This window comes from Macaca fascicularis, chromosome 17 (genome assembly GCF_037993035.2).
Source record: "Macaca fascicularis isolate 582-1 chromosome 17, T2T-MFA8v1.1".
Classification (NCBI taxonomy): domain Eukaryota; kingdom Metazoa; phylum Chordata; class Mammalia; order Primates; family Cercopithecidae; genus Macaca; species Macaca fascicularis.
Genome location: NC_088391.1, coordinates 91,952,613 through 91,979,555, shown reverse-complemented (window position 1 = coordinate 91,979,555; position 26,943 = coordinate 91,952,613). Strand labels below are relative to the sequence as shown.

Below are 26,943 nucleotides of genomic sequence, written 5' to 3'. Positions count from 1 at the left end.
CAGGGAAAGCCGAGGGAACCCTAAGCTTGATGCTGGGCTACTGCCAGGATGCTGGTCCAGGGACAGAAAGGAGGAGGCCAAAAGGAGGAGGCCAAAAGGAGACATGGTTTAGGGTCAAAGAAGGCTTTAAGCAGATTAAAATGGAATTTCTGTTGAAATATTCAAACAGTGATCAAGAATTTTATCATCTACACCTTGAACCCAGAAAAGAGATTTAAGTTCAAAATATGACCATCATGGCCAAAGAAACAAAAATAACCAAAGGGAGAATAGGAAATGGGTCAAAAATTTCCTATGGATGTTTAATTTTTAAAACCCATTTAACAGTTTTATTGAGATGTAATCCACATACCACGCAGTAAACCCACTTGAAGTGTACAATTCAATGATTTTTTAGCATATTCACGGAGTTGTATACACGACAGCCACTTTTAAAACATTTGTATCTCCTTAAAAAGAAACCGTATATCTCTTTTTTTAATTTATTTATTATTATTATACTTTAAGTTGTAGGGTACATGTGCATAACGTGCAGGTTTGTTACATATGTATACTTGTGCCTTGTTGGTGTGCTGCACCCATCAACTCGTCATTTACATCAGGTATAACTCCCAATGCAATCCCTCCCCCCTTCCCCCTCCCCCTCCCCATGATAGGCCCCGGTGTGTGATGTTCTCCTTCCTTAGTCCAAGTGATCTCATTGTTCAGTTCCCACCTATGAGTGAGAACATGCGGTGTTTGGTTTTCTGTTCTTGTGATAGTTTGCTAAGAATGATGGTTTCCAGCTGCATCCATGTCCCTACAAAGGACACAAACTCATCCTTTTTTATGGCTGCATAGTATTCCATGGTGTATATGTGCTACATTTTTTTAATCCAATCTGTCACTGATGGACATTTGGGTTGATTCCAAGTCTTTGCTATTGTGAATAGTGCCGCAATAAGCATACGTGTGCATGTGTCTTTATAGCAGCATAATTTATAATCCTTTGGGTATATACCCAGTAATGGGATGGCTGGGTCATATGGTACATCTAGTTCTAGATCCTTGAGGAATCGCCATACCGTTTTCCATAATGGTTGAACTAGTTTATAATCCCACCAACAGTGAAAAAGTGTTCCTATTTCTCCACATCCTCTCCAGCACCTGTTGTTTCCTGACTTTTTAATGATCGCCATTCTAACTGGTGTGAGATGGTATCTCATTGTGGTTTTGATTTGCATTTCTCTGATGGCCAGTGATGATGAGCATTTTTTCATGTGTCTGTTGGCTGTATGAATGTCTTCTTTTGAGAAATGACTGTTCATATCCTTTGCCCACTTTTTGATGGGGTTGTTTGTTTTTTTCTTGTAAATTTGTTTGAGTTCTTTGTAGGTTCTGGATATTAGCCCTTTGTCAGATGAGTAGATTGCAAAAATTTTCTCCCATTCTGTAGGTTGCCTGTTCACTCTGATGGTAGTGTCTTTTGCTGTGCAGAAGCTCTTTAGTTTAATGAGATCCCATTTGTCAATTTTGGCTTTTGCTGCCGTTGCTTTTGGTGTTTTAGACATGAAGTCTTTGCCCATGCCTATGTCCTGAATGGTACTACCTAGGTTTTCCTCTAGGATTTTTATGGTATTAGGTCTAACATTTAAGTCTCTAATCCATCTTGAATTAATTTTCGTATAAGGAGTAAGGAAAGGATCCAGTTTCAGCTTTCTACTTATGGCTAGCCAATTTTCCCAGCACCATTTATTAAATAGGGAATCCTTTCCCCATTTCTTGTTTCTCTCAGGTTTGTCAAAGATCAGATGGCTGTAGATGTGTGGTATTATTTCTGAGGACTCTGTTCTGTTCCATTGGTCTATATCTCTGTTTTGGTACCAGTACCATGCTGTTTTGGTTACTGTAGCCTTGTAGTATAGTTTGAAGTCAGGTAGCGTGATGCCTCCAGCTTTGTTCTTTTGACTTAGGATTGTCTTGGAGATGCGGGCTCTTTTTTGGTTCCATATGAACTTTAAAGCAGTTTTTTCCAATTCTGTGAAGAAACTCGTTGGTAGCTTGATGGGGATGGCATTGAATCTATAAATTACCTTGGGCAGTATGGCCATTTTCACGATATTGATTCTTCCTATCCATGAGCATGGTATGTTCTTCCATTTGTTTGTGTCCTCTTTGATTTCACTGAGCAGTGGTTTGTAGTTCTCCTTGAAGAGGTCCTTAACATCCCTTGTAAGTTGGATTCCTAGGTATTTTATTCTCTTTGAAGCAATTGTGAATGGAAGTTCATTCCTGATTTGGCTCTCTGTTTGTCTGTTACTGGTGTATAAGAATGCTTGTGATTTTTGCACATTAATTTTGTATCCTGAGACTTTGCTGAAGTTGCTTATCAGCTTAAGGAGATTTTGGGCTGAGACAATGGGGTTTTCTAAATATACAATCATGTCATCTGCAAACAGGGACAATTTGACTTCTTCTTTTCCTAACTGAATACCCTTGATTTCTTTCTCTTGCCTAATTGCCCTAGCCAGAACTTCCAACACTATGTTGAATAGGAGTGGTGAGAGAGGGCATCCCTGTCTTGTGCCAGTTTTCAAAGGGAATTTTTCCAGTTTTTGCCCATTGAGTATGATATTGGCTGTGGGTTTGTCATAGATAGCTCTTATTATTTTGAGGTACGTTCCATCAATACCGAATTTATTGAGCGTTTTTAGCATGAAGGGCTGTTGAATTTTGTCAAAAGCCTTTTCTGCATCTATTGAGATAATCATGTGGTTCTTGTCTTTGGTTCTGTTTATATGCTGGATTATGTTTATTGATTTGCGAATGTTGAACCAGCCTTGCATCCCAGGGATGAAGCCCACTTGATCATGGTGGATAAGCTTTTTGATGTGTTGCTGAATCCGGTTTGCCAGTACTTTATTGAGGATTTTTGCATCGATGTTCATCAGGGATATTGGTCTAAAATTCTCTTTTTTTGTTGTGTCTCTGCCAGGCTTTGGTATCAGGATGATGTTGGCCTCATAAAATGAGTTAGGGAGGATTCCCTCTTTTTCTATTGATTGGAATAGTTTCAGAAGGAATGGTACCAACTCCTCCTTGTACCTCTGGTAGAATTCAGCTGTGAATCCATCTGGTCCTGGACTTGTTTTGGTTGGTAGGCTATTAATTATTGCCTCAATTTCAGAGCCTGCTATTGGTCTATTCAGGATTCAACTTCTTCCTGGTTTAGTCTTGGAAGAGTGTAAGTGTCCAGGAAATTATCCATTTCTTCTAGATTTTCCAGTTTATTTGCGTAGAGGTGTTTATAGTATTCTCTGATGGTAGTTTGTATTTCTGTGGGGTCGGTGGTGATATCCCCTTTATCATTTTTAATTGCGTCAATTTGATTCTTCTCTCTTTTCTTCTTTATTAGTCTTGCTAGTGGTCTGTCAATTTTGTTGATCTTTTCAAAAAACCAACTCCTGGATTCATTGATTTTTTGGAGGGTTTTTTGTGTCTCCTTCAGTTCTGCTCTGATCTTAGTTATTTCTTGCCTTCTGCTAGCTTTCGAATGTGTTTGCTCTTGCTTCTCTAGTTCTTTTAATTGTGATGTTAGAGTGTCAATTTTAGATCTTTCCTGCTTTCTCTTGTGGGCATTTAGTGCTATAAATTTCCCTCTACACACTGCTTTAAATGTGTCCCAGAGATTCTGGTATGTTGTATCTTTGTTCTCATTGGTTTCAAAGAACATCTTTATTTCTGCCTTCATTTCGTTGTGTACCCAGTAGTCATTCAGGAGCAGGTTGTTCAGTTTCCATGTAGTTGAGCGGTTTTGATTGAGTTTCTTAGTCCTGAGTTCTAGTTTGATTGCACTGTGGTCTGAGAGACAGTTTGTTATAATTTCTGTTCTTGTACATTTGCTGAGGAGTGCTTTACTTCCAATTACGTGGTCAATTTTGGAGTAAGTACGATGTGGTGCTGAGAAGAATGTATATTCTGTTGATTTGGGGTGGAGAGTTCTATAGATGTCTATTAGGTCTGCTTGCTGCAGAGATGAGTTCAATTCCTGGATATCCTTGTTAACTTTCTGTCTCGTTGATCTGTCTAATGTTGACAGTGGAGTGTTGAAGTCTCCCATTATTATTGTATGGGAGTCTAAGTCTCTTTGTAAGTCTCTAAGGACTTGCTTTATGAATCTGGGTGCTCCTGTATGGAGGTAAATCTTCCTCCATCCCTTTATTTTGAGCCTATGTATGTCTCTGCGTGTGAGATGGGTCTCCTGAATACAGCAGACTGATGGGTCTTGACTCTTTATCCAGTTTGCCAGTCTGTGTCTTTTAATTGGAGCATTTAGTCCATTTCCATTTAAGGTTAAGATTGTTATGTGTGAACTTGATCCTGCCATTATGATATTAACTGTTTATTTTGCTCGTTAGTTGATGCAGTTTCTTCCTAGCCTCGATGGTCTTTACATTTTGGCATGTTTTTGCAATGGCTGGTACCGGTTGTTCCTTTCCATGTTTAGTGCTTCCTTCAGGGTCTCTTGTAAGGCAGGCCTAGTGGTGACAAAATCTCTAAGCATTTGCTTATCTGTAAAGGATTTTATTTCTCCTTCACTTATGAAACTTAGTTTGGCTGGATATGAAATTCTGGGTTTAAAATTCTTTTCTTTAAGAATGTTGAATATTGGCCCCCACTCTCTTCTGGCTTGGAGAGTTTCTGCCGAGAGATCTGCTGTTAGTCTGATGGGCTTCCCTTTGTGGGTAACCCGACCTTTCTCTCTGGCTGCCCTTAAGATTTTTTCCTTCATTTCAACTTTGGTGAATCTGGCAATTATGTGTCTTGGAGTTGCTCTTCTCGAGGAGTATCTTTGTGGCGTTCTCTGTATTTCCTGGATTTGAATGTTGGCCTGCCCTACTAGGTTGGGGAAGTTCTCCTGGATGATATCCTGAAGAGTATTTTCCAGCTTGGTTCCATTTTCCCCCTCACTTTCAGGCACCCCAATCAGACGTAGATTTGGTCTTTTTACATAATCCCATACTTCTTGCAGGCTTTGTTCATTTCTTTTTCTTCTTTTTTCTTTTGGTTTCTCTTCTCGCTTCATTTCATTCATTTGATCCTCAATCGCTGATACTCTTTCTTCCAGTTGATCGAGTCGGTTACTGAAGCTTGTGCATTTGTCACGTATTTCTCGTGTCATGGTTTTCATCTCTTTCATTTCGTTTATGACCTTCTCTGCATTAATTACTCTAGCCATCAATTCTTCCACTTTTTTTTCAAGATTTTTAGTTTCTTTGCGCTGGGTACGTAATTCCTCCTTTAGTTCTGAGAAATTTGATGGACTGAAGCCTTCTTATCTCATCTCGTCAAAGTCATTCTCCGTCCAGCTTTGATCCGTTGCTGGTGATGAGCTGCGCTCCTTTGCCGGGGGAGATGCGCTCTTATTTTTTGAATTTCCAGCTTTTCTGCCCTGCTTTTTCCCCATCTTTGTGGTTTTATCTGCCTCTGGTCTTTGATGATGGTGATGTACTGATGGGGTTTTGGTGTAGGTGTCCTTCCTGTTTGATAGTTTTCCTTCTAACAGTCAGGACCCTCAGCTGTAGGTCTGTTGGAGATTGCTTGAGGTCCACTCCAGACCCTGTTTGCCTGGGTATCAGCAGCAGAGGCTGCAGAAGATAGAATATTTCTGAACAGCAAGTGTACCTGTCTGATTCTTGCTTTGGAAGCTTCCTCTCAGGGGTGTACTCCACCCTGTGAGGTGTGGGGTGTCAGACTGCCCCTAGTGGGGGATGTCTCCCAGTTAGGCTGCTCAGGGGTCAGGGACCCACTTGAGCAGGGAGTATGTCCCTTCTCAGATCTCAGCCTCCGTGTTGGGAGATCCACAGCTCTCTTCAAAGCTGTCAGACAGAGTCGTTTGCGTCTGCAGAGTTTTCTGCTGCGTTTGTTATTGTTTACTGTGCCCTTTCCCCAGAGGTGGAGTCTACAGAGACAGGCAGGTTTCCTTGAGCTGCTGTGAGCTCCACCCAGTTCGAGCTTCCCAGCGGCTTTGTTTACCTACTTAAGCCTCAGCAATGGCGGGCACCCCTCCCCCAGCCTCGCTGCTGCCTTGCCAGTAGATCACAGACTGCTGTGCTAGCAATGAGGGAGGCTCCGTGGGTGTGGGACCCTCCCGGCCAGGTGTGGGATATGATCTCCTGGTGTGCCTGTTTGCTTAAAGCGCAGTATTGGGGTGGGAGTTACCCGCTTTTCCAGGTGTTGTGTGTCTCCGTTCCCCTGGCTAGGAAAAGGGATTCCCTTCCCCCTTGCGCTTCCCAGGTGAGGCAATGCCTTGCCCTGCTTCAGCTCTCGCTGGTCGGGCTGCAGCAGCTGACCAGCACCGATCGTCCGGCACTTCCCAGTGAGATGAACCCAGTACCTCAGTTGAAAATGCAGAAATCACCGGTCTTCTGTGTCGCTCGCGCTGGGAGTTGGAGACTGGAGCTGTTCCTATTCGGCCATCTTGCTCCGCCCTTGAAACCGTATATCTCTTAACTGTTACCCCCATCTCTTTATCTAGCCTCCACCTCAAGCCCTAAACAACAGCCAATATTCTTTTTGTCTCTACAGAGTTTACTGTTCTGGACTTTTATATGAATAAAATTATAACATATGGTCTTTTGTGACTTTTTTTCTCAATTTGCATATTTTCAAGGATCGTCCATGTTGTAGCAGGTATCAGGACTTCATCCCTTCCTACAGCTGAATAATACTCACTTGTATGGCTGGACCACCTTTTGTTTATCTATTTGTTCAGAAATGAACATCTGGATTGTTTCCACCTTTTGGCTACTGTGAAAAACACTTACGTAAACATTTTGTAGAAGTTTCTATAGGGACATACATTTTCATTTCTCTTGGGTAGATACCTAGGAGTGTGGAGTTGCTGGCTTATATGGTAACTCTGTGTTAGTGGTTTGAGGACCTGCTAGACTGTTTTCCAAAGTGGCTGCACCATTCTACACCCGCCTCGGTATGTAAGGGTTCCAGTAAGAGGACTGCAGTTCCTCCACATCCTGGCCAATGCTTGTTGTTATCTGACTTTTTGGTTATGGCTTTCTCAGTGGGTGTGAGGTGATATCTCATTATGGTTTTGATTTACATTTTCCTGATGGCAGTGGCGTATGATACTGAGTATCTCGTCATGTGCTTTTTGGCCATTTTCATATCTTCCTTGGAGAAATGTCTACTCAGGTCCTTTGCCTGTTTAACTAATATTCTCAGCATCAACTTTTAACTGCCTGTCTCCAAAGTCTTTGTTACTATTTGCAGGTTGGCTGTCCACATCACTGTTGTTAGATAAAGGACTTTTGGTATTCCTATCAAAGAAGATAGAAAGAGTTTCCTATCCTTTATCTTTTCTGAGTTCATTTTCTGACCAGGTTCCCCCTCTCCCCTTGTTTTTCTACTTTAGGAAGACTGCAATGGCATATTCAGAATTAATGTCAGTGTGTCAAAGAACTTAAATTTAAAATTGAGGCCCGGAGAGAAAAAGCCTGGATTTTGGGTTCCCCGTGTTTGGTAAGTATATTAGAAAAAAAATATTCTGGAGAATGCTGTGTTTTTCAATATAAGGCTTTAAACAAGTATAATAAGGGATGTAACTGAAAGTAATTTTGCTAGAGATGTGAAAATGATCTTAAGTCATACAGGGTGAAACGCTAGGTTATACTGGATGACAGAAATCAGGTAAATAAGAGAGCAAGTAGTACACTGAGTTCTACATAGCTTCATGAAACTAGAGAAATATTATCTCACTATTTTCTAATACTTCAAAAATATGCATCTGGATTCAAATGGCTTTAAAAATTAGTGAGGCTTAACAAAGGATTTTCTGTCAAATTAAAACTGAACTTATCCTGAGTTTCTATCTTTAAAGGAGGATCTGATGTCCTCATAATAGAACCCTAAATCCTAAAGCTGTTTCCATTTTAAAACCCATTTACACTGAAGGATTTCCATTATGCAAACACTGGAGAGGAATAATCAGTTACAAAGTCGATTGCTTCTAACTTTCCCTTTAATATTCCTTTTTCTTGAAATTGAGTTTTGGAAGCACTTAGATCAAAGCTAGATATACCTAGTACCTTCTGTCTCATCTGTTTTATTAATGACCATGAGTGGATCTCTCAGTCTGTGTCATTGACGAATTGAGTGTTCTGTCAGCTTTATTTGTCCTTTGAAATTGTTATGTTTTTTAAATTTTCTTTTAGAAAATTTCTTAGAATAACAACTGAGCCACAGCAACTCTGCTTTTGTCACAATTGATGTTCTTTTCTAAATGTCAAAACTCTTTAAAAGGAATAGCATTTCACCCAGCTGTACCCTAGAACTCACTGTTACCTTTCTTTGGCATTTTTCTAATATGAAATTTGCTTTTATATATAATCCAATATAATGCGTATTGGGTTTTTATTTTTTAAAATATCCAAGAACTAAGAAAAAGGGTTCATTTAGGGTATGTGGCTTCAGCTTGGAGAGAGGAATGTGAGACATGAGAATATCCTCGCCTCACTGCTAACTAGAAAAGCCATCCAATTTCCACTGAAACAAAAATTAAAAGAGCAAAAAAATTTACTTCCGTGAAACAAAAATTAATTATAGCATAGTTATTTATGTTATAATTTATTAATTAATTTTCATTAATTCAAAGATAATATGGAAGTAAATGAAGTCAGGAATAGAGAACACTGGGGCATTTCATTCCTTCACTATAGAGAAAGGTGGAGGATGCCTCCCACCTCTGCCAAGTGAGGTACCCCAGGGGGATCACTTAACATCAGAGACGGGCAAGGCAAGAAGAGAGACTCTTGTAGGCCAGGCTGCTCATCACCATCTGGAGAGCAGGGTTATCTGGTGTTCCTGGAGAGCCCAGTAGTCACTGCCTAGGACCACTAGGCAGTCTGAGTCTTCTTGAGCCCTGCTGCAAAGGGCTTTGTGCTGGGAAAGGGTACCCCCATCCAAGGAGTTCGTAGGTGTGTTTCCAGGAGCCAGACCTGAGAGTGACCCAGAGACTGCACACTCACAGGAGGAAAGGTACAATGAGGCACTCCTGGGCTGGGGAGGGGGTTCAAATTCTTGAACACCTATGGCCAGAATCCAGTTGTATCAGTGGCACAAGACTTTAACTCTATTCCTCCATTCCTTTCAATGACATCCCACCTCAGCCATGTGAGAATCTCGTGGTGGCCTGAAGAGGAGGAGTGGAAGTGAAGAAAGTGGCCAACTTTTCTTCCTTTCCTTAAACCAGGGTCCTTGAGCTGCTAAGGATGGGATTGTTATATGAGTTATAAGATCAGTTGGATATAAAACTGAATGACTGAAAATAACCAAAAAGCTCTGGGACCTCTGCAAGAATTCAGAAAGGGAGCTGGAACACACTTGAAGCTAACATTTGGAGAAAAGTAAACCTGCCAGTTGTACCCTATAGCACTCAACCTATTCCATAAAACCAGCTCCATGGGATTTTTAAAATCGAAGTTAACTTAAATGCAATATTTTATGGAAGGTATTATTAGGGGTTTCAAAGGCAATGCCATTCTAGAAGCATAAGCAAATAGGCATTCCTTGAACATCATCACAATTGCTCTTGTCCATTTCTCCAGGATCATGTGACTTGGATTGTAGTGAAATAGACACCTTTGATCTAATAAATGTCATCTGTAACCATGACAACTTTTTACACTTTCCTTCTTTAGTAAGCTAATCAAGAGTTAGAAGCTGAAATTTTGTGATTTTATATTGGCTAAATTATGATTAAGGAAATAACATATCTAGGAATACCCCTAGAGGAATGCTTTGGTAATTATAATTAGGACATAAATATGCACTAATTCAGAGACAGTCTAGTTTCAATACTCTCTCTTCAGATTAATAAATGTACTTTCTTCTGAATTACTCAGACTTGATGAGCCACCTCAGTAAAAAGGATTAAACATATCATAGATTATAAATATGGTGTGACTTATTTTAAGAAGAGGTCTGGAATATAGGAAAATGGCATGCATGAGAGAAAAATCAACAAAGTATTCAGGCTTATAATAAATGTATTTATTGAGTGCTTGCTATTCACTAGGTAGTATGCTTGTCTCTGTGATATGACCCTGAATAAGCTATGGCCCCTAGCCCTTAGGAGCTTAAAGTCTAGTGGCAAACAAAATAAAATTACAAATAATTTTATATAATATGTTAAGGGCTTTAATGCTGCACAGATAAACCCCTCAGCTTACCTCTGGCTCACCCGAAACTCATCTCCATGTAATTTTAAGCTATACTGTGATACATTCTAGGCAGAAGGTGATCAGGTTTTATAGGGTCTAAGGCCAAAACAATTTGGGGTACCAGGGTCTTGGAAGGGCCTGTACAAAAGAGGGGTCCTACCACTTAGGTTTCTTTGGCTTCATGGTATTCCTGCCTCTGATTCCTACAAAAAGGCTAAGGGTACAATGGACACACAGGAGAAGCACCTAACCCCAACTATACACGGCCAAAGAGAAGGACCAGACGAGAAGACACACTAGGTTACCTTTTGAAGGACAACCAATAGGAACTAGCCAGGTGAAGGGGGCAGGCTCAGAAGCAGATGAAGAGGAAAGTCTAGGCATAGGTTTGGTATTACAAGTTAAGGCAACTCTATGGCCAAAGCTGAAGGCAAAAAGGGTTGGGGTGCTATAGGAAGCTCAACGTTCCTGATTTCTTTTAGGAGAGATGGTTGTGTAAGATACAGCATGCTGGTTTTGGACAAAGTCGTTTTCTGCATTTCCACATCCAAGGGCAGAGGCTCAGTCATGTCTTCAGGGTGCCCCCATGTTCCTCAAGGGAAGAGCAGCTCTCCCTACCATGATCTTGGGGGGCTTCGAGCACCTCCTCTGGGAGGTTAAAAAGCTGACAGAATTATGTGTTCAGAACTAATGTCTTAGTTTTCTGAATTGGACAGGCAACATTACAGTATTTCACAAATTAACTAGAAAAGAATGACAACCTTTTCAATTCAAGGAAGGGTAGCAGGTAAAAATGGCAATAATGGATGACATTTGGGATTTATTGAAGGACTCCGTAGTTATAGGTAAAGTTTCAAACTTTGCAATTTTGCTAACACGAGCAAAGCATAAGAAAACACCTTACATGATTAAAACTGAAAAAGACTTATTTTTAAAAATGTGATAAATTCTTCCAACTCTTGAAGTCTTTGATGCTACAGTTTGTTTTTCTTGGTTTAGTTAGAGTATTTTTCACATATTCTAACTTCTAGAAGATATGGAACATAAAAGTAGTTTAAGTTGTTGCAAATTCAGCTGAGAAAGCACTTCTACAAAAAGAAAATGAGCAGGTACGGAAGTCCAACATCAGCTCTGAGGACTGGTTCACTTGGTTTTAAAAAATCCTTATTCAAGAAATCTGTGGCGTCTGTAGAATCCTTATAACTTCTGTCTACTGTAAAATATATGAAATTTAGTGGAAACATCCCAAAGGAAAGATTGTTGGAAGCATCCAAAAGAATATATTTGTACTTTCGTACATAAAAAATACAAAGCAGAATTCCAAAATATGAATTTCTGAGTGGGGCTTTTGCACTATATTAAAGACCATCTCCACTAATCAGCCCTAGGCCCTTAAGAGCAAATCAGTTTCAGTTTAATGTTTTCTTCTTATATCCTCATCTATTTAATATTCAAAAAACTTATGAAGGCACATCTTGTGATTGTCTCTATAGTTTAAAAAACACGAAAGATGGTAGAAAAGTGCAGAACCAGATTTTCCCCAGAGCGTTGCCTGTCATGAGGGTTAAATTTTGAGAAATGAGCTAGCAGGGGGAAAAAATGATCAAAATATAATTTAAATAGGCTCCACGGGGCCTACTCTAGTCAATGGTCCAGAGCTCAGTTCTTCATTAAATTCAGGAAATATAGTCCATGATTTTCCAGTGTTTGGTTGTGAATATCTTAATTATTTAAAATTAGTCTCTAATAAGAAGGAAAGAGGGGGCAAAAAAAAAAAAAAAACACTGAAACCTTCTTCTATTAACAACAAAAATGTTAGCTAAAACCATAACAATTAAAGAAGGTACACTCTAGTAAAAAGGATCACTTTTATAAGTGGGAAGAGAAAAGTATAACCATGTTAAAAGAAGAAGAAATGAGACTTCCCTGGCCTCCAAAGAAGTGGGAGCTTAACAGTGGGTACACATCAACATAAAGATGGAAATGCCGGACCGTGGGGACTTCAAACGGGAGGAGGAAGGAAGGAGGACATAGGTTGGAAAAATTACTTGTTGGATTCTGTGCACACTATCTGAGTAACGGGTTCATTAGAAGCCCAAACCCCAGCATTATGCAATACACCCATGTAACAAGCCTGCATGCGTACCCCCTGAATCTGTAAGAAAAAAGAAAATGAATAATAAGCCAATGAGTTCAGGAATCAGGAATCAGCGGTGGAGGTAGAAAGCATACCACACGTAAAGGGGACCAGACTAAGAGTCCACTGAGAAGACTCAGAGTTAATAAGAAAAACAATCCAACTGGAAGACAGTAATTTGGAAAAATACAGACTACAAGCAAACACCTCTTGCTGTCTCAGTGACCTCTAAATGCATCACTACTTTATGGCCCTGTGTTCACAATGACGACACAAAGTGAAATAAAGTGACTAAATTCTACTCTACGCTTTCTATACTAACGCAGGCAATTGTAATTTATGCCTTTAGAAAGGTTTTCAGTTACAAAACTGTTTCAAAATCCACATCCAAAATCCAGTGCTTCTTTGTGTAAATCGATAAAATCATCTGTCCAGTCCTCAGGGTAATCACGACAAGGTAGAAATGTTGCAGAACCTCTGAAGCTAGAACTGGAGCTGTTTTACGTTGAGATCACCCCATCATTACCTAATGAACACAATAATAACACATCAATGCATTGTTATGATTTAGCAACTGAATGCCATATAGTATAAAAGTGTGTGTGTGTGTATATGTGTGTGTGTGTGCATATCCCACACATATCCCACACCCATGACTGGAAAGGGCTACAGATATTTGCCTCGGGTGCTTCTTATTGGAATTTCACAGAACATTCCTGTATTGGAATTGCAGGGCAAATCCTCGGAACTTTAATTTCGACAATGTGGGAAACGCTATGCTGGCATTGTTTGAAGTTCTCTCCTTGAAAGGCTGGGTGGAAGTGAGGGATGTTATTATTCATCGTGTGGGGCCGGTAAGCAAGCACATCGAATCCTTTGAACACTTCAAGAGCAGCTTTCATTTGTCTTGATGAGTAACCGTATTTTCCTTTTTGCAGATCCATGGAATCTATATTCATGTTTTTGTATTCCTGGGTTGCATGATTGGACTGACCCTTTTTGTTGGAGTAGTTATTGCTAATTTCAATGAAAACAAGGTAAGAATTTTTGGTTTGGATACCACGGGGTTTAGCCTTTTCTAGCCTCTCACTTTGAGCTATTTTTTTCTTTTCACACGCAGCATGAAGCCGCATTAAACTGTAATGTGACTGGTGTAAATAATCTCTATAACTGTTTTACAAGCAACCTTATTGCTGCTTTTCAGACCATCATTTAAGAGTACAGTTCTCTCGCTAAATTTACCCTTTTGGTAACAGTGTCATTAATTCACCGACAACTGAGAGGCGCATCTCCTATTGTTCAAAGTGAAAAGATGTGCAGCAAGTTATTAAAATACAATAGATGAAAGTGATTCACTAATTACAGGTAATATTACTTTCACTAAATGTAAATTGTATGCTTCTGTGTAACTCAGTAGGTGAACTCAGAATTTTGATGGGGATGAGGGGAATCTGGTAGAAATTTTAAAATCCTAATTCACAGAAAAAAGATTTTGTGGCAGGGCATGGTGGCTCACGCCTGTAATCCCAGCACTTTGGGAGGCCAAGGCAGGTGGATCACTTGAGGTCAGGAGTTCAAGACCAGCCTGGCCAACATGGTGAAACCCTGTCTCTACTAAAAATACAAAAATTAGCCAGGCGTGTTGATGCATGCCTGTAATCCTAGCTACTGGGTTGGCTGAGGCATGAGAATTGCTTGAACCTAAGAGGCGGAGGTTGCAGTGAGCCAAGATCACACCACTGCATCCAGCCTGAGCAACAGAGCGAGACTCAAAAAAGAAAAAACAAAGATTTTCTAATTTCATATGAACTTGACATACTTTGTGAACTCGGGAAGCCTGTTGAGTTTGTAACAGCTCTAATGATTAGAACAAAGACTTAGAAATGGGAAAACAACAATGTAGTTTCCTATCAAAGCGTGAGTTTGGGGAAGAACATTCTATTAGCACTCCTTGGAGAGGTACTTGCTCATCCAGGCACTTGTGCTGTGCCCTCTATTGTTTGAGAGGCAGTCTTTGGAATCATAGTAAGAGAAATGCATGCAGTTTTTGAGCACACACTGTGTACTAAGATTTTATGTATTCAGTCAATTCTCACAACTCTCAAATGCACGGTTGCAGGAAAAGCAATGACTAGTCTGGGGCTTAAAAGGTATGATAAACAGGGCCAGAATTCAGAATTGGTGCCTATTACTTACTGCAGGCTCTGTGATTCTTCGAAGGCATGAGTATCATAAAGTCAGCCTTCACTCTGCATTAAGTTGACACTAGATCTGCCTGTAAAGCACCGTGCTGTTCGGTGTTATTCACGGCTAGGACTGATTCCCATGCGTTCACATCAGAGCTCTTAAGTTTGTGTTGCTACCCATGGGACTGTATCTGTCATTCACTGTCCTCAGGCTCAACGTGTGTGGTACCAGTTACCCAGTCAATTGACACCTTTGATGTGTGGCTAATGAGCATGTCCTTTCATTCAGGCTTTCAAAGGGTGAGATTTAAAAATTCCTCTTTTGGGCCCCGACTCTACTTGGACCCTCAGAAACATGGGATGTTAGAGACAGAAAGAACAGTAGTGATCGTGTCACCCAGCCCCTTATTTTACTCCTATCCCATTCATTAATGAGATGCTTTGAGCCCTACAGTGTTTAGTTTAATACCAAGCAGAAAGAGGAAGAAGGGTCTTTTTAGATGCCTTTGAGCCATGTAATGCAGCAGACACTGAGAATTCTGGAACATAAGCAGAAGCTAATCAGTCAATTAACAGGAGAGTTTAGGCACTGCTTGCCCAGAACACCTTTAAGAAGCCCTCTGAGCAGGCACCTGATTTCAGGAAGATTAGAACGTATCACAGCTCACAACTCAGCAACATACATAGAACAACATAAAATGTTCAGGAACTGGAAATAAATGTATAATTAATTGCAACACTTGAGCTTAGAGAAGTGGCTGAGGTAAGCAGAATAACCAGGGAGGTCTCCATCCAGCACTGCATTTATGTTCTGCAGGTAGGAAAGAGCAACTTGGCCTGTTTGGGGATCTGGGGTGTATGTTCTATCAGCTCAAATGGGCACTTAAAGGAGAAATTGACAAGAAATTATATTACCAAGCTTCACAAACTTGATTTGTTAATTGGAGGTATCAACTGCTAAATTATGTGAGGCTTTTAGAAAAGTTTATTTCTCTGCAAGTTTTTTTTTTTAGAAAGCAGCTCATGAGCTGCCATGTAACAGCATTTATATACTATTCAATCATTCAACAGATGTATTTGAGCATCTACTAGGTGCCAGATGCTGCTCTTGACACTGAGGACCTAGCAAACTAACTGAAACACTAAACACAGAAAAGTTATTTGCCCTCATGGAGCACACGTCTTAGTAGTCATACCCAAAGGCACATAGGTAAATTTCCAAATATAGAGACAACAGAGATAGAAAATGAGGGAATCTTTAGGGTACAATTCAGAATCATGCAAAAAATGTCTTCTTTTGAAAATAGAAACCTCTTTAAAAAGTTCCAAGTCTATACTAGTAATATAGATTTTTTCTGATTGCTCTACTATATAAGACAATGTGTGTGATTTATTAACCTAATTCGACAATAATAAACTTTCAGAGGTTTTTATATATTAATGATCAGATGATACCTCCATGCTTATTCTTTCAGATCCTTTCAGAGTTCAACTTTCCAAAATTATTTCTTTGTTTAACAAAGTAATTCCATTAATGTCTATGGTGGCTAGAGAACATGTGTTTGTTTATAATTAGTGAGAAAAGTGGTTTAGCAATGTGATTATCAGAAAAGAACAATTTTAAACACTATTATTGGGAAAAGGTATAGAACTTCCGAATCTCAAAATATACAAAACAAAAATTAACCAAGTTGTAAAAAGAAGCTAGAAAATCCAAAATCATAGTGAAAGATATTAACATATTTCTCAAAAAATCTCATAATTCAGAGAAGAATAAAAGGAAATATGAGATTTGATACAATAAACACAATCAAATGAACACATAAGGAAAACTCTAGTTCGAACAATTTGAGAACGTGCATTATTTTCAAGCACAAAATGTATCTCCCAGAAAGTCATAATTACCAAATAATTGATAATGTAAGAATGTTTTCTGACCATAATGAAAAAAATAAAAACTCTACAATTTGGAAATATTAAGACAATACTCTAAATCATTTATGAGTTAAAGAAGAAATTATAATAGAAAATCACAAAATATTTACAGACAAAACAGTTTATAGTGTCATATACAAAAACTCATGAGGTATAGATAAATCAGTAATTACAAATAAATGTATCACTTTAAGTTGTATATATTAGAGAAGAATCACAAGTTAAATATTAATATGTCAAATATCCAAATCAATAAATTATAATAACAAAGTAAAATCAAATAAAGTAGGGGGGAAGAAAGAACAAAGATTAGGACAGAAACTAATGATACAGAAAGCGAGGAAACTTGTATAGCTTCTGTAATGTTCAAGAATAACAAAAGCTGGGTTTTGTTTTTTTTAATCAAGTCAATAAACCTCTAGGAAGGTTGAGCAAAAATAAAAACAGAAAACAAGAAAGTAAGCTACGATAATTAAAATAGTGTCAGTATTGTTATAGATATAGAAAATTAGACTTACAGAAAAAGCTAGAAAGACCCAGCAGCGACCCATATATGCAGAAAACAGAAGCAGCTCAACAAATTAGTGCAGAGGGTGGTGAGACCAACAAGGAGTGGTGTTGGGGGTATTGACTGTATTGATGTAAAGAGCTATGCTGAGATCTCTACCTCACTGCATACTCAAAAATGAATTCCAGATGAATTAAAGACTTCGATATGAAAAGCAAAATTTAAACCATTTTTAAACCATGTCAGCATTTATTTTTATTTGAATTTCAGATAAGCAGCAAATAATGTTTTTGCTTTTATTATTATTTTTAATCAACACATAGTTATTGTACATATTTATGGGATACAGTGTGATATTTCAATTCATGTATTATAGTGTATAATGATCAAATCAGGATAATTAGCATATCCATCACCTCAAACATTTATCCCTGTTTTGTGTTGGGAACATTCAAAATCCTCTCTTCTAGGTATTTAAAAATACACAATTAATTGTTATCAATTAGATTCACCCCTTATATTACTATGGAACACTAAAACTTATTCCTGCAATCTAACTGTATTTTCGTATCTGTTAATCAACATTTGACTATCCCTATTCTAGTTCCCCTCCCCACCCCTAGTAAGCATTTGTTTTTTATCCTGGAGTCATTATGGATTTCATCGCATTAGCCACCAAGTAAAATCTACAAAGGAAAAAAAATTATAAACTCGATTATATTTAAATTAAAATTTTCTGAATGACAAAAGACACTCTAAGCAAAATAAAAATACAAGCCAAGACTAAGAGAAAATATTTACAACTTATATAATTGACAAAAGATTAGTATCCAGCATTTATAAAGAATCTCTACAAACAATTAAAAAGTAAATATCAAAATACAAAAATGAGCAAAGGATATGAATAGGCAATTCACATAGGAAGATACAAGCATCACCATTTACACACATACAAATGTTTCATCTCGTTAATATTAAAACAACATTAGATACATTTCACACCTATCAAAGTGGTCAGATTACAATGTCTAGTAATATCCAGTATTGCAAGAATATTAAGATATGGTAACACTTCTATATTGCTGGTAGGAGATTTGTTTTGGTTATCGCTCTTTGGAAAGCAAGTTGGCAACATCTGGTAAATGTAAAGATGTTTAAATTCCTAGATCCCATCAATTCTTCTCCTAGAGATTTACAATGGAGAAACCCTCATAGATATTTACTGTAAGACAGTACATGGATGCTTATTGCAGAACTGGTTATAGTCCATAAATGTAAAATGAATAAATTATGATATTTGTACAGTGGACAGTGTTTGTGAGCAGTTGAACAAGTTAGATCTAGTAATCTAGTTGTATGGAAAGTATACTGTTGAATGAAAGTATAAAGAAACAGCATAAATAATCACATATTGGACAGCATTTCTATAATATTAAAAAATTCAAAACAAATTCTTATGTATTGATACATACATAAGCACGAAAGTCTGAAAACATAGTAAGGAGGATGCACACCTGAAGAGTAGTGGTTAGCTCTGGGTAAGAAAAGGGAGAGTGGGGTTTTTGTCTAGTTTTTAAAATTACACTTCTGCCGTTATGATAAAATATGATGCACTGCAGTGCAATAAAATATAATTTTATCATATGCATTTTAATCAAGTACTCCATTATATAGAATATGGAATTCCATTTAGGCATCACAGCACTAATTTCTTGAAATGCAAACTCTGTGACTTAGTATCTCTCAGAAACAGTTTTGCAGTTGCACATATTAGACATTTTTTAAAGAAAGACAAAATACCCTTAACTAGAAGCCATAGCATTGACAAGCTATAATTTTGCTGCTATGAAATGAAACTAACTACTATGAGTGAGTGTCCTTTTTTGAAAATGTAATTATGTAGAAACTCCTCTTTATATTTTCCCAAACCTGAATATTACATATCTCCAAAGATACAAGTTGAAGGCTGCTGAATTCTCTCTGAAACACCTGGTCATCATTTTGGGAACTCTTCCCAAGACCAACTTTGAGCATTCTGACCATGTTTTCTAACCACCACGGTTGGAAGAACATGGTCAGCACAAGCCCCCACATCAGTCTTGTTTGTCTCCGCACCCCATCTGCCATGTTCTTGGTGCAAGCACATGACAAAAGGCCGTTTCCTGCTTTCCTTTGTCTGTTAAGGGGACGGCTTTGCTGACCGTCGATCAGAGAAGATGGGAAGACCTGAAGAGCCGACTGAAGATCGCACAGCCTCTTCATCTCCCGCCTCGCCCGGGTACCCAAGATGCTCTGATTTTATTCATGTTGGGCACTAGTGTGCATGATTCCCCAGGAGTCTCAGATTTAAATTAAAATAATAATCGTGAGGCCGCTGGGAGGCTGTGCATAAGTTAATACGGAAACAGCCTCCAAACCACAGATCTCTCAATAAGGCTATTAAAAGCAACCACCCAAAAGCTGTGCTTCAGTGCTCTCAGACTAAGCCTTAATGAAAAAATGAATTTTTTAAATAAAATATATTTGTGCTTGCCTTTTAAAAATATGAGTGAAATGTATTAAACTGACAGAAATTGAATGATGCACTTCTCTTTCCAATATAGACGGCGTCATGCACTGTCATTTTAAATATTCAGAGCCAGCCATTGCTGCGAAAACACCTCACAATAGATGGAATTGTTTGGGGAGGAAAATGTAATGGGTTTTAAGATAAGCATTTAAGAAAATAAATGGCAAGAAAGTAAATGTGACCTGTGTCTAACATGCCCTTGCCCAAACCTTTCTTTTCTAGATAATGATGGTTTTAGAGCTAAAATGTATGACATAACCCAACATCCATTTTTTAAGAGGACAATTGCATTGCTCGTCCTGGCCCAGTCGGTGTTGCTCTCTGTCAAGGTACTTAGTTTCACCCTAAGGCTCCGGGAATGAATTGTGTATTCACTGCTACATCCGAGAGTATCACAAGCTGCTATATGCATTCACAGTTATGTTCTTGGGTATAAAAATTAAGATTCACTGTCATGGCAAAGTGGGCAGAAGAGGGGCAAGCCTGTATGTGTCTGATGGATGTGGGCAATGACTCGTGCGCTGTTTCTGTTGCAGTGGGACGTCGAGGACCCGGTGACCGTACCTTTGGCAACAATGTCAGTTGTTTTCACCTTCATCTTTGTTCTGGAGGTACTGTAATGAGTCAGCTAGCTCTAGGGGAATCTGTGCACAGTTTTAAAGTAAATCAGCATCCCTCTTTGATGCCACTTACTCTCCTCTCTGTGTTCCATTGCCTTTGAAGCTTTGCCCTTAGGATATTTCCTTCTTAAGCGGTTCTGCTTAACTCGAACAAAGACATCACTTTATCCATCAGATTTTTCTAACTACAGAAATGCTGCTGTCGATTGTTGTGTCTGAACATTGGCCTGTCTAGTTATGCGAGTTCTAATATTTAGAGGGAATGGTGCAAGCCACTATAATTCATTGACTCAAATTGCAATAGAGTAGCAAAGCAAGTTGGCCCAGACAAGGTTATTTTAACATGTGATTCATATAATATCACTTTCCAGGACAATCTTCTTGAAATACAAGCAGATTCTCATTTTGCCGTATACTGGTTGATGTTTCCCAAAATCTGTGGACTTCTGCTTAAGGAAGAAAAATGTCCCATTATCAGAACTAGTCATAAAACAGAGGAGAGTGTAAAGAACAGATTTGTAAGCTACTTAGCTTCAAAAATAAAATCATATATCTTGGTAATAAACTCTTCTGTTTAGTTACTACATTGTTTATAGTTATTCTTTAAATAGATAGCATAACTGAGCATGCTGGCTCACTCCTAGAATCCCAGAACTTTGGGAGGCCGAGGTGGGTGGATCACCTGAGGCCAGGAGTTTGAGACCAGCCTGGCCAATGAGGTAAAACCCCATCTCTACTAAAAATACAAAAATTAGCCAGGAGTGGTTGCACGTGCCTATAACCCCAGCTACTCGGGAGGCTGAGGCAGGAGAATCGCTTGAACCTGGGAGGCAGAATCTGCAGTGAGCCAAGACTGCGCCACTGCACTCCAGCCTGGGTGACAGAGCGAGACTCAGTCTCAAAAAATAATAAAAAATAAATAAATAGACAGACAGACAGAAAGTGTAGGCACATGGCCTAAAAGGAAACCTCAAAAGGCATTAAAGTATTTGTCTCATTTTCAATGAAAAAGATACTGTGTCCACATCAAATAATTTAGAATTTTCTTCATTTGAAAAAAAAAATACATACACATAATGCATCTCAAGTTAATACATTTAAATATGTGCTAAACCCTCCCTCTATTTATTTTCTTCTTTGCTTTTTCTCCAGGTTACCATGAAGATCATAGCAATGTCACCTGCTGGCTTCTGGCAAAGCAGAAGAAACCGATACGATCTCCTGGTGACGTCACTTGGCGTTGTATGGGTGGTGCTTCACTTTGCCCTCCTGGTAAGCGTAGAAGTCAAATTGATTTCAGCTGATTATTTCAGTTTGGTTCAGTTCTGCTCAGTCCTGTTTCCAATCTCATTTTACTCCACATCAACCTGCTCTGAGGTGTTAGATGGACCTCCCTAAAGCCCAGCTTTGACTGTGATGGACTCTCAGACATGCTTGTTCTACATGTACACACCCCCGCACACTTCACACAGGCAAAACCTGCCCCCTCAAAGCCCTAGATGGTGCAAGCTAGAAAGAGGAGGACCTTCAAGATCTTCTGATTTAACCCCTCATTTTACCAAAGGGGAAAACAAGGAAGAAAGAAAGAGGAAGATTGCAACAGAGATTGAGAACTGTCCGAATTCACACAACAAGCTAGTATCGGAAGACTACAATCCTGTTTTCCTGCTTTCTCAGCTGAAATACAGCATTCATTCCACTTCGCTATAGTCAGTATTTCACGATGTAATTCTCAAGTACTTCCACTGTTTCATTTTCTATAAGACATTTAGCCTCCACTTCTCTAAAGCATATGATTCTCCATCTCTACACCTGTGTTCTCACTATTTTACCTAAAGTGCCTTCACCATCCATTCAGTCCGAGATCCCACTCAAAATCTGCAGCTATGGGTGTACTGAGCTGTAATCTAGGGCCATATTGTCCAGTAAAAATAAAATGTGGCCACAGATACCACTAGATAATTTTCTAGAAGCCACAATAAAAAAGAAGCAATTATTTATTAATTATAATTATTTATGTAATTATAATTATTAACAATTTAATGATTACATTTTCTAAACTGCTATATCCAAAATAGTATTATTTTCATGTGTAAGCAATATAAACTTATTGAGGTAAGTTGCATCCTTGTATCTGTGTGTGAAGTCTTTGGCTGAGTAGGTATTTTACATTTACAGCATATCTTCATTTAAATTGCCACATTTCAAGTGCTCAATAACCCATAATGTGGTTCCACGTGGCCGATAGTTACCATGTTGGACAGCACAGCTCTGGAAGATATGGGTCCTACTCTAGGCTCCACCATTTTCCAGCCTTGACTAATTTATTTGCCTTCAATGATCCTTTGTTTCCTGCTCTGAACGGGCAATATAACTTCATAATCCACCTATTTCCTCTGGCATTATGAAGATCAAGTGAGATAATATATTTGAGGCTTTCTTGAACTAGAAAGATTATACAAGTTTGTAGGCATTATTATAATTACCTTCTTTTTGTTAGTCATCCTTGATCTCACCCCAAGGAATATTATTAGTTTTTCCCTGTTTCCTTCTATCCATTCTCCCATCCCCTTCATGTTAGAGACATGCTGGGAAAGACTTATTTACACATCCTAAAGGGCTTGCCTTAATATGAGATGCTGTGCTCATGAACATAGTGAGCATCCTTCTTAAACCAGTGTTTGCCTTCAGCATCAGGAGCTCTATGAAGCCTAGGTGAGCTCTCAGTCACCCTGAACTATTTTCTCAGCAATAGATGGTTCTCAATTCCTAGTACAAGACACAGTACTAGTAATTGAGAAGAATGTTATAAGCAAAACAAATACAGTTGCTGCTCTTGTGAACCTTAGATCCTGGAAAAGTGACAGATAGTCATCAATTGCTCACAAATCTATGAGTATAATGACTATGATGAGGGAGATGAAGGAAAGCCTGTGTTCCTGTGACAACTTAGATAATAGTGGGAGATGGCTTCATCAGAGAGGTCTTGGAAGACATCCCCAAGGGAGTGATGGCTCCATCTGTAGGATAAGGGGAGGGCATTTCAGGTAGCTGTCCCTGTGATGGAAAGATGACAGAGCTGGAAGAAGGATAGATACATAGTACTAGCATAGTACAAGATTTGGATGGGTAAGAAGGTGTCAGACGTCTTAGGACCTTGGAGTCCAGGTGAAGAATTCAGGTTCTCATCCTAAAAACTATTGGTTGTCTTTACTTCCAAAACATAAAGAGGAAAGGTATCTGCAATAGATCTTTAGCGAATGTGGAAAGAAGAGGCAGCAAAGCCCATGTTTTTCCTTTCTCCAGATAAAATGTGTATTAGTCCCTTCTCACGCTGTTATGAAGAAATACCCAAAACTGGGTAATTTGTAAAGGAAAGATGTTTAATCGACTCACAGTTCCACATGGCTGGGAAAGCCTCAGGAAACTTACAATCATGGTGGAAAGGGAAGCAAACACATCCTTCTTCACAAGGGAACAAGAGAAAGAAGAATGAGTGCCCAGCAAAGGGGGAAGTCCCTTTATAAAACCATTAGATCTTATGAGAACTAACTCAATATCATGAGAACAGGATGGGGGAACTGCCCCCATGATTCAATTATCTCCACCAGGTCCCTCCCACAACACGTGGAGATTATGGGAACTACAATTCAAGATGAGATTTGGGTGGGGACACAGCTTAAACCATATCATTCTGTCTGGAACCCTCCCAAATCTCATGTCTTCATAATTCAATTTAAAATCATACCCTCCCAACAGTCCCCCAAAGTCTTAACTCATTCCAGCATTAACTCAAAAGTCCAAGCCCAAAGTCTTATCTGAGAAAAGGAGAGTTTCTTCTGCCTATGAGCCCATAAAATCAAAAGCAAGTTAGTTACTTCCTAGATTCAATGGGAGTACAAGCATTGGGTAAATATACCCATTCCAAATGGGAGAAATTGGCCAAAATAAAGGGGTTATAGGCACCATGCAAGTCCAAAATCCAATAGGGCAGTCATTAAACATTAAAGTTCCAAAATAATCTCCTTTGACTCTATGTCTTATATCCAGGGCACCCTGATGCAAGAGGTGGGCTCCCATGGCCTTGGGCAGCTCCACCATTGTGGCTTTGCAGGGAATAGCCCCCCTCCTGGAGTGGTGTTGAGTGTCTGTGGCTTTTCCAGGCACACAGTGCAAGCTGTCAGTGGATCTACCATTCTGGAGTCTGGAGGATGGTGGCCCTCTTCTCACAGCTTCAAGAGGAAGCAGAATATAAATATTTGGAAAATATGCAGTCTGATGATTTTATAGAAAAGAAAACTTCATTTACTAGGGAGAAATTGAAGCCAGTTGCACAAATTTACATAAGTAACGAGGGGCTAAATGCTAATCACCAGAATTGCCCCAGTGGGAATTCTGTGTGTGGACTCCAACCACACATATTCCTTCTGCACTGCCCCAGCAGAGGTTCTCCATGAGGGCTCTGGCCCCACAGCAAACTTCTGCCTTGACATTTAGTTGTTTCTGTATATCCTGTGAAATCTAGGCAGAGGTTCCCAAACCTCAGTTCTTGACTTCTGTTCACCCACAGGCCCAACACCATGTGTAAGCCACCAAGTCTTGGGACTTGCACTCTTTGAAGCATTGGCTTGAGCTGTACACTGTCGTCTTTTAGCCATGGCTGGAGCAGAAACTGCTAGAAGGCAGGGCACCATGTCCCAAAGCTGCATAGAGCAGGGGGAGCCTGCCCACAAAACCATTTTTCCCTCCTAGGCCTCCAGGCCTGTGATGGAAGGGGCTGCCATGAAGGTCTCTGGCATGCCCTGGGGACATTTTCCCCATTGTCTTGGTGATTAGCATTTAGCCCCTCGTTACTTATGTAAATTTGTGCAACTGGCTTCAATTTCTCCCTAGTAAATGAGGTTTTCTTTTCTATAAAATCATCAGACTGCATATTTTCCAAATATTTATATTCTGCTTCCTCTTGAATACTATGTCACTTAGAAATTTATTCTACCAGATACCCTAAATCATCTCTCTCAAATTCAAGGTTCCACAGATCTCTAGGGCAGGGGCAAAATGCCGCCAGTCTCTTTGCTAAAGCATAACAAGAGTCACTTTTGCTCCAGTTCCCAATAAGTTTCTTATCTCCACCTGAGACCACCTCAGCCTGGACTTCATTGTCCATATCACTATCAGTATTTTGGTCAAAGCCATCCAACAGGTCTCTAGGAAGTTCCAAACGTTCCCATATCTTCCTGTCTTCTTCTGAGTCCTCCAAACTGTTCCAACCTCTGCCTGTTACCCAGTTCCAACGCTGCTTCCACATTTTCAGGTATCCTTATAGTAGCCCCCCACTCTAAGTACGAATTTACTGTATTAGTCCTTTTTCATGCTGATATGGAAAAATACCCAAAACTGGGTAATTTGTAAAGGAAAGATGTTTAATTGACTCACAGTTCTGCATGGCTGGGAAGGCCTCAGAAAACTTACAATCATGATGGAAGGGGAAGCAAACACATCCTTCTCCACATGGTGGCAGGAAGAGGTATGAGTGACCAGTGAAAGGGGAAGCCCCTTATAAAACTATCTGACCTCGTGAGACTTAATCATCACAAGAATAAGATGAGGGAAACCACCCCGATGATTCAGTTATCTCCACCAGGTCCCTCCCATGATACGTGGGGATTATGGGAACTACAATCCAAGATGAGATTTGGGTGGGAACACAGCCAAACCATATCAAAATGCAACCTAAAGCTACTCAGTCCAAGCAAAAGTCAAGTAGACTCCCTAATCCCAGATAACCTCAGAGAGGAAATCTTAAACCCAAAAGACCGATTTGCCTTTTCTGCCTAACTGCTTTTGTTCTTCTCCAAGAACCTCTTTGGCCTTGGAAGGATGCTCACTCTCCACCGTATTTTGCAGTGGACTATTGGGAAGGAAAGTTCCCTATCCAAAGATGCTATGTGCACATTCATGTGCTTGGACCTCACCAAGGATCTTGCTGGATCCCCTTCCCGGGGCCCATCTGTGACTGTCATCATTTGGCTAGGCAAGCCTCCTTGAGAGTAATCACACTCTGGCATCGGCTGAGTGTTAAGGTTGTTATTGCAGCTATAGCTGGTGGGATCTTTGTTTCTCAAATGAAGCTTTCTTATTCATAAAGTGCAGTCATCTCTTCCTGGTAATCACACCCTTGAAGAAAGAGCTGGATGTGTTCCTGAGCAGGGAGGACCTCTCTGAAATCAGCTTAGAGGAATGAGTGTGTATTTGTTCTTCAGTGGTGTCTAGAATCTGACTTCTGGCAATCTTTTCCACCATCAGCCCTTTCTTTTTGCCAGGATTCCTTTATCTCCTATGTCATTTGACCTTCCTATGTTGCACCATTATCCTATGTTTTTCACACCATATATACAAAAGAGCTGGTCACCATTTTATGTAAAATGAATTTCAAAATACAGAATTTAACTGAGTAAAACAGAACCCGAAGTTTCATTTGAGATTGAATTTTAAATCTAATATTTATTCATGAGTTTTTGCAGTGACCTTTTCAGCACCTTTTTTAGATAACTTTCTTACAAGAATTTATACATATTCAGCTAATTATTCAGTATACTTCACGGAATACTTAAAAAATGGAACTGTAACAAGATCGTTTGTGCAAATTATGAGAGGCTGTCTTCTGTTTAAATTTCAGAATGCATATACCTACATGATGGGCGCTTGTGTGATTGTATTTAGGTTTTTCTCCATCTGTGGAAAACATGTAAGTACCTTGTGAAGAATCTT

The 26,943-nt window shown here is 39.3% G+C and overlaps 1 protein-coding gene across 2 annotated transcripts in view; it reads left to right on the top strand.

Annotated features, from left to right (window-relative positions):
- Window positions 1-26,943, top strand: part of NALCN (sodium leak channel, non-selective) — a 349,771-nt gene that overhangs the window by 301,262 nt on the left and 21,566 nt on the right. For both annotated transcript variants that reach the window (XM_065533451.2, XM_015439488.4), the window contains 8 exons: window positions 7,412-7,518; window positions 13,088-13,208; window positions 13,293-13,391; window positions 19,168-19,261; window positions 19,775-19,881; window positions 20,089-20,163; window positions 21,325-21,444; window positions 26,852-26,920. In XM_065533451.2, coding sequence (XP_065389523.1) covers window positions 7,412-7,518; window positions 13,088-13,208; window positions 13,293-13,391; window positions 19,168-19,261; window positions 19,775-19,881; window positions 20,089-20,163; window positions 21,325-21,444; window positions 26,852-26,920 — 792 coding nt within the window. The remainder of the gene's footprint in view (window positions 1-7,411; window positions 7,519-13,087; window positions 13,209-13,292; window positions 13,392-19,167; window positions 19,262-19,774; window positions 19,882-20,088; window positions 20,164-21,324; window positions 21,445-26,851; window positions 26,921-26,943) is intronic.